This window comes from Heloderma suspectum, chromosome 5 (genome assembly GCF_057233095.1).
Source record: "Heloderma suspectum isolate Gila_16-S chromosome 5, 16-S_ref, whole genome shotgun sequence".
Classification (NCBI taxonomy): Eukaryota; Metazoa; Chordata; class Lepidosauria; order Squamata; family Helodermatidae; genus Heloderma; species Heloderma suspectum.
This window is the reverse complement of record NC_139462.1, coordinates 194,359,211-194,370,608: the sequence shown is the minus strand read 5'-3', so window position 1 is coordinate 194,370,608 and position 11,398 is coordinate 194,359,211. Positions and strand designations below refer to the sequence as shown.

Genomic DNA, 11,398 nt, shown 5'->3' with positions numbered 1-11,398 from the left:
TGAATTCAATGGGACTTAATCCCAGGTAAATGGTATAAGATTACAGCATTACAATCCTTTGTTTGGGGACGTCCTCTCATTTTAATGTCAAAATTAATATATAAAAGGCTTCTGATTAATCTCACCTCACAGAATTCCCAACTGCCACTGCATTTCAAGTCGGAGTTCCATTCCAGCACAATCCTGATTGGCCCACTTCTCTCCTATCACTGACAAGTAACTAAGCAAATTTAGTTTTGCTTAGGTGTAGCAACTATTGGCTATTGGGCAGTATAGAAATGTAAATTAATGAATTAAACCACATAACTTGTGAGTTTACCTGAGAGGATTACTGTTTTTGTTAGGTATTATCCAAATATTCATTCTGCGTTGTGAGCCCCGTACAATCATTACCTCTTGTTGGGCATATAATGTCGACTTCTTTACTTCAGAAGGCACATCAGTGTAGTAATTACCTGAGTACTCTAAGGGTATATTGCGATGCATGTTTGGACAGAAAAATGTCCTACAACTCCCAGCCAGCCATTACTGCAAAACATTTGGCAGTAGTAATAAATAATAAAATTGTCATTAAATATTTGAAGTATCAGCCATGACACCTATATTCACATTCTGTAGTTTCCTGGTTTTCTAATGAATGCTAGGCATGATAATAAAAATAACAGAACATCTGGGCTTTTTGGCAGCAGGTAAAAAAGTAATAAAATTTTAGACCATTTGCATAAGAACTAGAACAAAGCAATAAAGGATGTGTACATAAGGTATTATTATTATTATTATTAATTATATTTATTTATATCCCGCCTTTTTCCCAATACTGGGACTCAAGGCGACTTTACAATGTTAAAACTTATACAATTAAAACCTATAAATAGAAATATAAATACAAGTGTACAAAAGTTAAAAATATAATTAAATCATCAATATTAAAATTGTAAAAATATCAAAACATTAAAATACAACCACCACAACAAAAATAGTACCCATCCTTCATATTTTCACAGGTCCAGACTTTGTTGTTATTTATTCGTTCAGTCGCTTCCGACTCTTCGTGACTTCATGGACCAGCCCACGCCAGAGTTTCCAATCGGCCATTGCCACCCCCAGCTCCCCCAAGGTCGAGTCTGTCACCTCCAGAATATCATCCATCCATCTTGCCCTTGGTCGGCCCCTCTTCCTTTTGCCTTCCACTTTCCCTAGCATTAGCATCTTCTCCAGGGTATCCTGTCTTCTCATGATGTGGCCAAAGTACTTCAGTTTTGCCTTTAATATCCTTCCCTCAAGTGAGCAGTCTGGCTTTATTTCCTGGAGTGTGGACTGGTTTGATCTTCTTGCAGTCCAAGGCACTCTCAGGATTTTCCTCCAGCAAAATTCTGGAATCCAGAATTTTATTAGAATTTTACTAGAATTAGGTCCAGACTAGTTATCCCCAAAGGCCTGCTGGAACAAAAAAGTTTTCACATGCCTACGAAAGCATATCAAGGAGGGTGCCACGCTTGCTTCCTTGGGAAGGGAGTTCCAGAGCCTTGGGGCAGCCACTGAGAAGACCCTCTCCTGCATTCCCACCAGGCATGCCTGTGATGGTGGCGGGACAGCGAGAAGGGATTCCCCTGATGATCTCAGGGCACGAGTAGGCTCATAGGGGAGAATACGGTCTTTAGATAACCTGGACCCAAGCCGTATAGGGCTTTATAGGACATGACCAGCACTTTGAATTGTGCCCAGAAACAGACTGGGAGCCAGTGAAGCTGTTTTAACAGGGGAGTTGTATGCTCCCTGTAACCAGCCCCAGTCTGGCAGCAGCTCTTTGAACCAGCTGAAGTTTCCGAACACTGTTCTGAGGCAGCCCCACGTAGAGTGCGTTACAGTAATCCAAACGGGATGTAACTAAGGCATGTGTCACTATGGCCAAGTTAGACATCTCAAGGAACGGGTGCAGCTGGCTTAAATTCAGTATGCTTAAATTCAGTAGTAAAACTTCTTTGAGCTTTATATTCCTGAATAATATACATTTGATTCTTTTTGTATTGGTAGGGTTTGTATTTATACATTTAAGTTCATTATAAAACACTTCACAGCATCCATGGAATAGCCAGATTTTATGTAGAATACCCTTAAAAAAAAAAGTTTAAATCCTGATTTGTTGTTTAGTGAAGATGGAGGAGTGTCTGTCTCCTCCCTCCTGAATAGCCAATCAATAGAATTTTAGCTTTCTTAAAGGGGATAAGTAAGTATAGTCATGGCTATTGTGTTGGATTAGGCAGGAGAACTGTGTATGCAGGGGCTGTTTGGCACATAGTTCCTCATCCAGTTGGATATTCATAGGGCCAGCCCTACCATTAGGTAGGTGTCCCATGTAGTTCTGTGATTCTTTTGTAGTTAATGTAGTTCTGTGATAATGAAACACAGCCCATGGGTTTTTTCAAGGTTGACTGCAGGGTGCTGTAATGGCCCCAGGAGTGTAACCAAGTCACCTGTAGTTTTAGAGGGGCCTAGAGATCCATAAAGCTTGGCTTAGGTTTATTATATGTGCAATTTCCTTGGTAGTGGGCCTCTGAGCATGTGAGATAAGTCAGCGGTTGATAGCGTGGCCTCAGCACATTCTATGCTAACGAAGGCTAGTATCTTATCAGGGCCTAGGATGTGCCTGAGAAGTGAGGCTATGTTTATGCTGAGTTACAGGTGGCTGGGCTGAGAAAGTTCTGATTGTTTTCCTTCTGAACAAGCACTGTTAGTCTATGCTGGGAAAGTTGATGAATGCTAATTAACACTTGCTGCTGTCATGCTGCCTCACTGCTGATACGTATGGTATAAAATCCGTTTTACCCCATGGCTCTGGGTTCAGAGAAGCTGTCTGATCCAACCACTGGGTATGCCTGTGTGCTGTAAGTACTCAATAAAGGCTCCTTGTAAGCAAACCTGGATCTGATTTATCACTATCTTGGCACCTCTAAATTAAGAGGCCTACTGCAGGGGCAATACAGGTGCTTAACTTTCTCTACTACCTGTTTGTTCACTCACAATTGGCTTCACCCAGCTAAATGTGGGGAAATGGCTTCATGGACACTTGTAAAGGTGACAGCCAGCCATTGATTTCCAATTTCTTGGTAACTCATTGACTCTTCCTAATAGTTTTATAGTTGTTTATTTGTTTAGTTAAAACATTTGTATCCTACCCTATATCATTAACATCTCAGGGTGGCATACAGATAAAATCAATTTAAACAATATGAAACAATGAATAATTTAAACAGCTAAAAGCATATTAAACCATTAAGCAAACTAATACCAATTTAGAAAATCTAAACTAATAAAACAGTTAAAACAGTGTGCAGCTTTAGGGAATTCAGTTAGCCCTCAAAGGCTTTGGTGAAAGCCATGTTTTAACTTGGCGCTGAAATGAAACCAACATGTGCACCAATCAGGTCTCCATGGGGAGGGGATTCCATAACTTGTAGGTTATAACCAGGATTTGATCAGGAGTAGCCTGGAAGGGCTTGGGTCTATTCAGCCTCTGGAATGTCAGAATCTGTGTGAGCTTATCTCTGTCAGTGTTCCCAGAGCAGAGCCAGGGGGACTCACCCAACTCCCTGTCCATCTGCTGGTCTGGCCTTGGCAGGCAGGGAGGCTGGAAGCTACCCATGAGAACCTGACCGAGGTGGGGTGGGGTTTGCAGAAGGGTCGTCCAGGTTGAAGCGTCACTGCTGGAGGGCTGAGCAGTGCTGCCCTGTTTAGACAGGGGCCTTGCTGAAAGGCTAAAGGCCCTTGTCTGTCAAGGGATCTGGATAGGGTGTCTTACAGACACGCCTTCTCTTTTAAGCTGATGCAGAGGCAAAGAGCCTTTGATCTTCATTGCCCAAAGCCTTCTCTGTTTGGATCCATTATGGTCTGCACTTTTGGAGGCACTCCGCACATGAACTGGAACTTTGGATTGTTAAGGACTTGCCATGAAAAGTACTGTGAGACTTTTCATAGACTTGAATTCTCACTGCTGTGGATTGTGTGTATCTGTTTGTCATCAGCTTAGCGTACTGGCAGGCTGGGTTTGATCAACGACTTTTGGACTTTCCTCTCCCTGGATGCATGCAGTGTGGAGTTACCAATGCGAAAGCGGTGGCATGGAACTCCCTGCATGTTTACCCTTCCTTTGATCTTGATAGGCTTTGACCATGTAGCCTGGAGTTATCAACAAAAGATTCAAAGTTGGACTCCCTATGGGTGTAGTTTGTTTAGGCCCTTCAAGAAATTATCCCTTGATTGCCTGATGGGTTCACTCTAGGAATCATTCCCTTTTAACCTCCGGTGTTGGAACTAGGGATGTACGAAAGTCACTTACCTTTCGTGGATTATGTTGATGGTGGGGGGGGAGGCACTCCGTCCCTCCCCCCGGAATCCTGGCCAGCTGGCTGTGCTCCGCAGGGATTCTGTGGAGCCACCGGCCGGCTCCACCAGCAGCCGGACATCCGGCCGCTGGCTAGCAGGGACGCAAATGGCGGCGGCCATAGCCACCGCCCTTTGCGTCCCTGCAGTCAGCCGTGATAGGCTACATAAATGTTTACGTAGCCTATCACGTCTGACTTAAAAAAAACAACGCGCATATGCAAATGGCGGCAGCCGTGGCCGCCGCCATTTGCGTATGCACGGTTTTTCTTTTCTTTTTTTAAAGTCAGACGTGATAGGCTACGTAAATCTTTACGTAGCCTATCACGTCTTTTTTTTTTTTTAACTGGAAATGGCGGCGGCGGCGGCAGCCGGTCAGAAGACCGGCCGCCGCAGCCGCCACTGCCGCCACTGCCAAACCGCCGCCGCAGGTGCCAGGAAGATCCGCCCCAGGTAAGTCTCGTCCCGGGGGTGGCGGGGGGGTGGCAGACCATTCCGCCACCGATTTCGGGGGGCCGAATGCGCTGGCATTTGGCCTCCCCGAGATCCGTGGCGGAATTCTCTGACATCCCTAGTTGGAACCCCATGAAAGGATTGCCTGGGTTAGGTACCCAGGAATCCAGAGTCCCTTCCCTTGTGTTCAAAACTGTGGAGAATGACAAGGGGAAAACCGCATTGATGAGGATCTCAGTCACAGTAGTAGTGTTTAGCTTTGGACTGTTCTCGAATTACATAGAGCCTATACTGTCAAGGGCTCCTTGGAGGCCTCTCTTAGTCTAATCCAGTAGCCAAGTCCAGACACAGACAAAGGGATTCCTTTCAAAGCTTTATTCTTCTTTTACAACTTAACAACTATACCGTTTGCAACCAGATCTGAGCAGCACAGTACCTATGCCCTAAGTTGGAACAGTTGGTCCCCGTTTGAAAGGGAATTACTGGCAGACTCCTGAACTTAAGGACTAGGGAGAGTTCCTCCCCTTTTCCCTTGGATCCTCTGGGCGCAGCCGTTGTTTGCATGCCAACCGGGCACTACGCCTCCTTTCCGTGCCCTCCATCTGGCGCCGCTCTCTGCGTCTGCGTCGCACGTCCACCAAGTCTGCTATCCGCGCTCCGTTACTCCCTGGACTGCTATCTAAGCTAGGAACATTGGTGGGAGGAATCTCCGTCAGCTGTTGGCCCTGGGAAAGAGGAGCACACTCCCCTCCCAGGAGCGACTGCTCTTCCTCAGAATCAGAACTACTCTGGGATTCTATGGGCTCAGTGTCCACCCTGACAACTACTGACCATCAGCTATATGATTTCTGAAAAGTGTAACCATTAAGCTTTTGCCGTGGGATTTCCTGCAATAAAGAAATCTCACTGATTAGGGTGTCCAGTGTCAGATTGCACTGGGGGGATTGGGAAGCCTGACGTAACCAGGGTACCACAGCAGAGAAGGCCATCTCCCATGTCCCACCATAGTATATGTCTCGCACTGGTGGGACGCAGAGGAGGGCCCCTCCAACAGATCTCAGTCCTCAGGCAGGCATATCTAGGGAGAAGCGTTCCCTCAAATATCAAGGCCCCACGCCGGTTAGGGCTTTAAATGTCATTACTAGCACCTTCACTTCAAACTGGAAGCATATTGGAAGCCAGTGCAATTCCTTTAGAAGTGGCAATATGGTCTTTACATGATGTTCTGGTCAACAGTCTAACTGCTGCATTTTGCACTAGCTGCAACTTCCAAGTCGCCTTCAAGGGCAGCCCTACATAAAGTGCATTTCAGTAGCGTAATTGGGAAGTTACCAGTGCATGTACCACTGCAGCTAGGTTATCCCTGTCTGGGAAAGACCACAGCTAGCTGATCAGCCGAAGCTGGCCCCAAGTATGCTGGGCCATGGAGTCCACCTGGGGCTCCGGAGACAGGAATGCATCTAGGAGTACTCCCAAGCTATCCACCTGCTCCTTCAGGGGGAGTGCAACCCCATCCAGGACAGGTAGCTTACCCAATTCCTGGACTCGGGAACCACCAATCCACAGAGCTTCAGTTTATTGACCCTCATCCAGCTTATTACAACCTCCAGACACTGGTCCAGCACCTTCACCACCCCAGCGGACTCTGATGACAAGTATTGCTGAGCATCATTAATGTACTGGTGGCACGCTACCCCAAAACTCCTAGGGTCCTCACCCAACAGCTTGTTGAACAGCATGGGGGATAGAATAGAACCCTGTGGTACTTAATAGCCATGGGGTAGAGCAGGAGTTCCCCAATACCACTGTCTGGAATCAGTCCTGCAGGTAGCAGCGGAACTGCTGTAACAGTGTCCCCAACTCCCACCTCACAGAGCCGATCCAGTAAGATACCATGATCAATGGTATCAAAAGCCGCTGAGCACTCCCCCTGTCTTTCACCTGGAGTAGGTTGGCAGTCAGAGCAACCAAGGCCATTTTAATGCTGTACTAGTGCCTGAAACCAGACTGAAATGGGTCCAGATAATCAGTTTCCTCCAAGAATGTCTGCAGCTGCCCAGCCACCATGTGCTCAAGCACCTTGCCTGAAAAGGGGATATTAGTGATGGGGTGGTAGTTCTCACATACCTTTGGATCCAGGGAGGTCCTCTTCAGGAGAGGTTGCACTACAACCTCTTCCAAGGTGCCACCCCCTGACAGAGTGAGGCAGAGTGTTGTTGTAGCGAATATCGACACCACTGATATCCAAGTGCTAAATTGGGCAGGCTAGGGTGGTGAGGCTGGATAGAAGAACTGCTGTCATGTGAATAAAGCAATAGGGTCCTTACATTCATTGGGCTGTGGTTGTCAGCAACTGTTCTGTGCCTCACAAGGGCTGTAGCCAATGCAATGTGACCTACTGTTGTTAAGACTGAATTGCTGGAGCTTCTGTTATTTCCTTAATTTGGGGATGGAACTAGGCAAGCCTGTTGATTACTACCTTCCAGCAGTCCTTTGGCATCACACATCAGTTTAGGCTTTGAAGGAGCAGGCATTTGGGGCACACCATAGATCCTGGGAAAGGCCCCCTACAAGGCCCTCAAGGGCTATGGGCTACAGTCCTGCAACTGGGATGTAGTACAGCCACACCACCAGAGCAATGGCTACCAGCAGGAGAGATTTACCTCATCCTCTGTCTTCTTCCATTCACCCTTCCACAGTTTTGTCCAGCTAAAGAGGCTGGATGTGTTTTATCCATGGGAAGAGCACTGGGAAGAGATGGGAAGATGGGAAGAGCACTGGGTTATGTAGCGTATTGGTTTGGCACTGTCTACTCTGACTAGCAGTGGCTTTCCAACTCATGGGCACAAGTTCTTCACGTAACATATTACAGGATCCTTTTAACTGGAGATGCTGGGGATTGAACTTGGAACCTTCTTATGCAAAGCATGTGCTCTACTAGTGAGCTATGGTCCCTCTGCTCTGTTTTGATCAGAGCCAGAGATTTTACTCTTAGGAGTAACTAGCAAGAACACTTCCATGACTGAAAATTGTAGAATTGAAAGAATTCCTACACCCCTCATTATACAAGATTAACTTTGTAAAGAATTTATAATTCTGTAACTAACAAAGGCATATAAATATGTTTACTAAATTCTTAAACAATGGCTTAGTCAATAGAACCTTTTTATTTAAAAACAAACAACAACCTTGATTTCCTGAGCCTTTATACAAATACTTTATAAAACATTGTACTTCATAAACATAAGAATAAATTAGAAACAGAATTATTTCATGTGTATAAAAGCTAATATGTGCAAAGGCAATATACAAAGCATGCTATACTTTGGATCTCACTCAAGGTAGCTCTTACTGACTTGGTCCATGCAGAATTCTGAGCATATAATAAGGTTTCTTCTTCCCTTTTTCAAATTTTAAAATTTCAAGAGTTATTTTTGGGGAATTACATAAGGCTGCAATGGAAAAAGCCCTGGTATATGCATGCTTTTGAATCCCAGCCACAGAGTTTAGCATGTGATTACTAAGTAAAACTACATTCAATATATATATAGAATTTACTTCTAGGCTGCCCACTAAAACATTATTGCTTTGCAAGTTTTACTACATAATTCTATTCATGCTGTACTGCAGTAGTTCTCATGTGCTGCAATGGAATAATATAATGAAATCCACAAAGCAATAACCTTTTGTTGCACAGCCTAGGAGCAAAATTTTCTTTATTATCTATATGAAACAACAGCACAATCCTATGCATGTTTACTTTGATGTATGTCCCACTAGGGTGCTTAGGATTGCAGCCTTGATTTTCTTTGTTTAATACTTGTCCAGTGAGTATATACACTTTCTTCATGAAATATTATTCTCATGACTTTGCAAATAAAAACCTCTAAGAGGTTATATCAAAATAACTGCTAAGTTATACATTTTACAAATAAACAACTGAACTTTTTAACAAAGTCCATTAGACAACATACTTTATCCTGTACAATTCATATACATGCAAAACTTTTATTTGCTTAATACAATTCATTTCATAACCGTTCTCCATTTATTTCAGTCACTTCTTTCAGTAGGCACCAACTGGCTGCTTAATTTCATCAACAGTTTTACGACAAGACCTGCCTACAAACAGAAAACAAATCAGGATTTTCCAAATAGCAAGAATAATGATGTGTTGAATCCAATGCTATGTGAGCAGAAGTCAGCTTGCGCAACTGAGCATTCCTGCCCCTCTAACCCACTTCACTTCCTTGCACCCCCAAAAGCCTCTCCTGAGGGTCAGAAGATCTTTAGGAAGGTTTCAGTTAATATAATATACTTGTAATGTTAATATGATAAAACACCTCAACACTTAAAAGTCTAATGTTACTCAAAGTCCATTTCGCAGGTAGAAATAATAACTATAGGGTGCAATCCTGTGGCCGCTAGTCAGCAGCTAGATGACCATAGGACAGGTCGATTCCTGGAGAACTGACCTCCACCCCCTCCTGTGCCACTTTGTAGGCAGCGCGGATCGGCTTCGTGCTCAGAAAAGCAGCATGGAGCGGGGGAAACGGAGCATTCCCAGGGGCGGGCTGAGGCAGGGAGCTCAGAAGTTCCGGTACGACACATCCTATGTGTCATCCAGCCACCCCTTCCCATGTTCCGAGGTCCCGCAGCTAGACAGCTGAAATCAGCTGTCTAGCTGTGAAAGCAGGGTGGCGGGAGTGCGGAGGACATCCGCTCCTCACCACTTCTCCCATCCTGCACTGGATAGGCGGTTGCCCCTGGGCTCGGAGGTGACCATTGATCCGCATAGGATTGCTCCCTCCATTCTGGGGCTTTTTAAAAACAAAATTGGTCCAAATCATGTCCAATGGGAGATGACCAACTGATAGTGTTGAAGATGCATGTCCACTGAAATGAGAGCATAAATTGGTTTCCCTTCAGTTACTCATCTTAACTTTTCAGTTGGCTAGTGAGACTTCTCCTTTCTGGTCTGCTCCAGGGGAATAAAAAGGGGCCCAACCCAGAATCAGCCCTGTGTCCTTGCCTGCCCTGCCATCCAACGGTGTTTATTACGTTATGACTGTTCTTTATTTGCTAAGGACGGTATGTTAGCCACCAAGTAGTATGACCAACTGATGTAGCTGGTTGGTTTTTTTTTTTTTTGCCATCCTCAGACCAAACATTTCTGATTGGAACTTTTTATTTGTATTTTATTATTACATTTATATCCTGCCTTCTTTTCCTCTCCAAGGGACCCAAGGTGCCTTACATAGTCTCGCTCCTCTCCATTTTATCCTTGTTTATCCTTGTATTCCCAATGCCTTCCTAGGTCACAACTAGCTCACGTACTGGGGAGAGATAATTAAGGGTTCTCTGCATACCCCCATGGGTCAGGTTAAGGAACCTTCAGGTAAGGGCTCATAAACCAGCCCACCTTGGGGGCTGCCACAGCAGCTCCACCCTAGATTTGCGGTGATGGCCTGGAAGAGCAGCTTGTGCCATCTGCTGTCTTATGCTGGCCTTCCTCCCTGGATTCTTTCAACTCCAGCAGGTGAGCTGGGGTACCACTATCAACAACATCAGAAACTTCCTTCCTATTCAATGCCAAATTATCTAGAAGCTGTTTTTTGCATCTTGACTGATACTGAGTGTTCTGTGAATTTTAAACTTTCATAGTCTTACATTTCAGAATCCTGTAAACTGACCAGATCGTTTGTTTATTTATTTAAATATTCATATCCTGTCCTCTGGACTGAGAGGCTCCAAGGGTGGTTTTATAATCAGCATAAGCTCTGCAAAATGAATCTATGTGTGCAGACTTAAGTTTGTATAAACCATTCTAAGCACAGAACCTAGGGCTCTTTGGCAGATTCTAGCCAAGAACAGTGTTATCTGTTCGTCTGCCTGATCAAGCTGTTAAGCTGTGCAGAATCCATAAGTACCCTTACATTACTGTAACAACCATTAGTCTAGTCAACGGTATTACCTTCTCTGTCTTATTCTCTGAGACTACACAGCAACTGTGATCTGCTCTAAAAACTGCTTGTTGGCTGGCTTACCTGCTTGGTATGGACTATAAAGCTCATTTTGTTTTCCAGACTATGTATCTGAAAGCACGTATCTCCATCTCCCAGCTGCCACATAAAGCAACCATATTTTAAACTTATGAGCAAAGCCTGTAGAATAAAAGAAACAAACTTAAAATCCAATATAATTGCTAAATTGTCACCAACAGTGCCATCCCAACTTGAATTCCTTCCAGCTGGAGGGGATAAGCATGCGATGGAGCACCTGCGCTGCTGGCATAAAGTGCTTTTCCCTGGGCTATGCCCACACCTGGCAGATCTTCCTTCACCTGCTAACCTGATGCTCAGCCAGCAGAGCTGCTCTGGTGGGTAAGAGGGGCCAAACATGGCATAGTCTGTTTAAAGTCCAGTTATGCTGCATCTAAATCTCCTCCCTGCCCTGGAAACCAGGGTTAATAAAAAAATTAATGATTTAAACAAACAAAAAACAGATTTTTAAATTTTAAATTGGATTTTTAAAATTGAAAGCAGATTTCAATTTTTTCTTAAAA

General features: G+C 44.5%; 1 protein-coding gene and 1 long non-coding RNA gene across 9 annotated transcripts in view; one reads left to right on the top strand and one right to left on the bottom strand.

The window, feature by feature from the left end:
- The window catches only part of LOC146345007 (uncharacterized), a 36,567-nt gene that overhangs the window by 10,409 nt on the left and 14,760 nt on the right, over positions 1–11,398 (top strand). The window lies entirely within an intron of this gene.
- The window catches only part of KRIT1 (KRIT1 ankyrin repeat containing), a 27,970-nt gene continuing 24,594 nt past the window's right edge, over positions 8,023–11,398 (bottom strand). For all 8 annotated transcript variants that reach the window (XM_084858873.1, XM_084858876.1, XM_084858878.1 and 5 more), the window contains 2 exons: positions 10,881–10,997; positions 8,023–8,955 (listed from right to left, as the gene is read on the bottom strand). In XM_084858873.1, the coding sequence (XP_084714999.1) occupies positions 8,887–8,955; positions 10,881–10,997 (186 nt within the window). In that variant the 3' untranslated portion in view covers positions 8,023–8,886. The remainder of the gene's footprint in view (positions 8,956–10,880; positions 10,998–11,398) is intronic.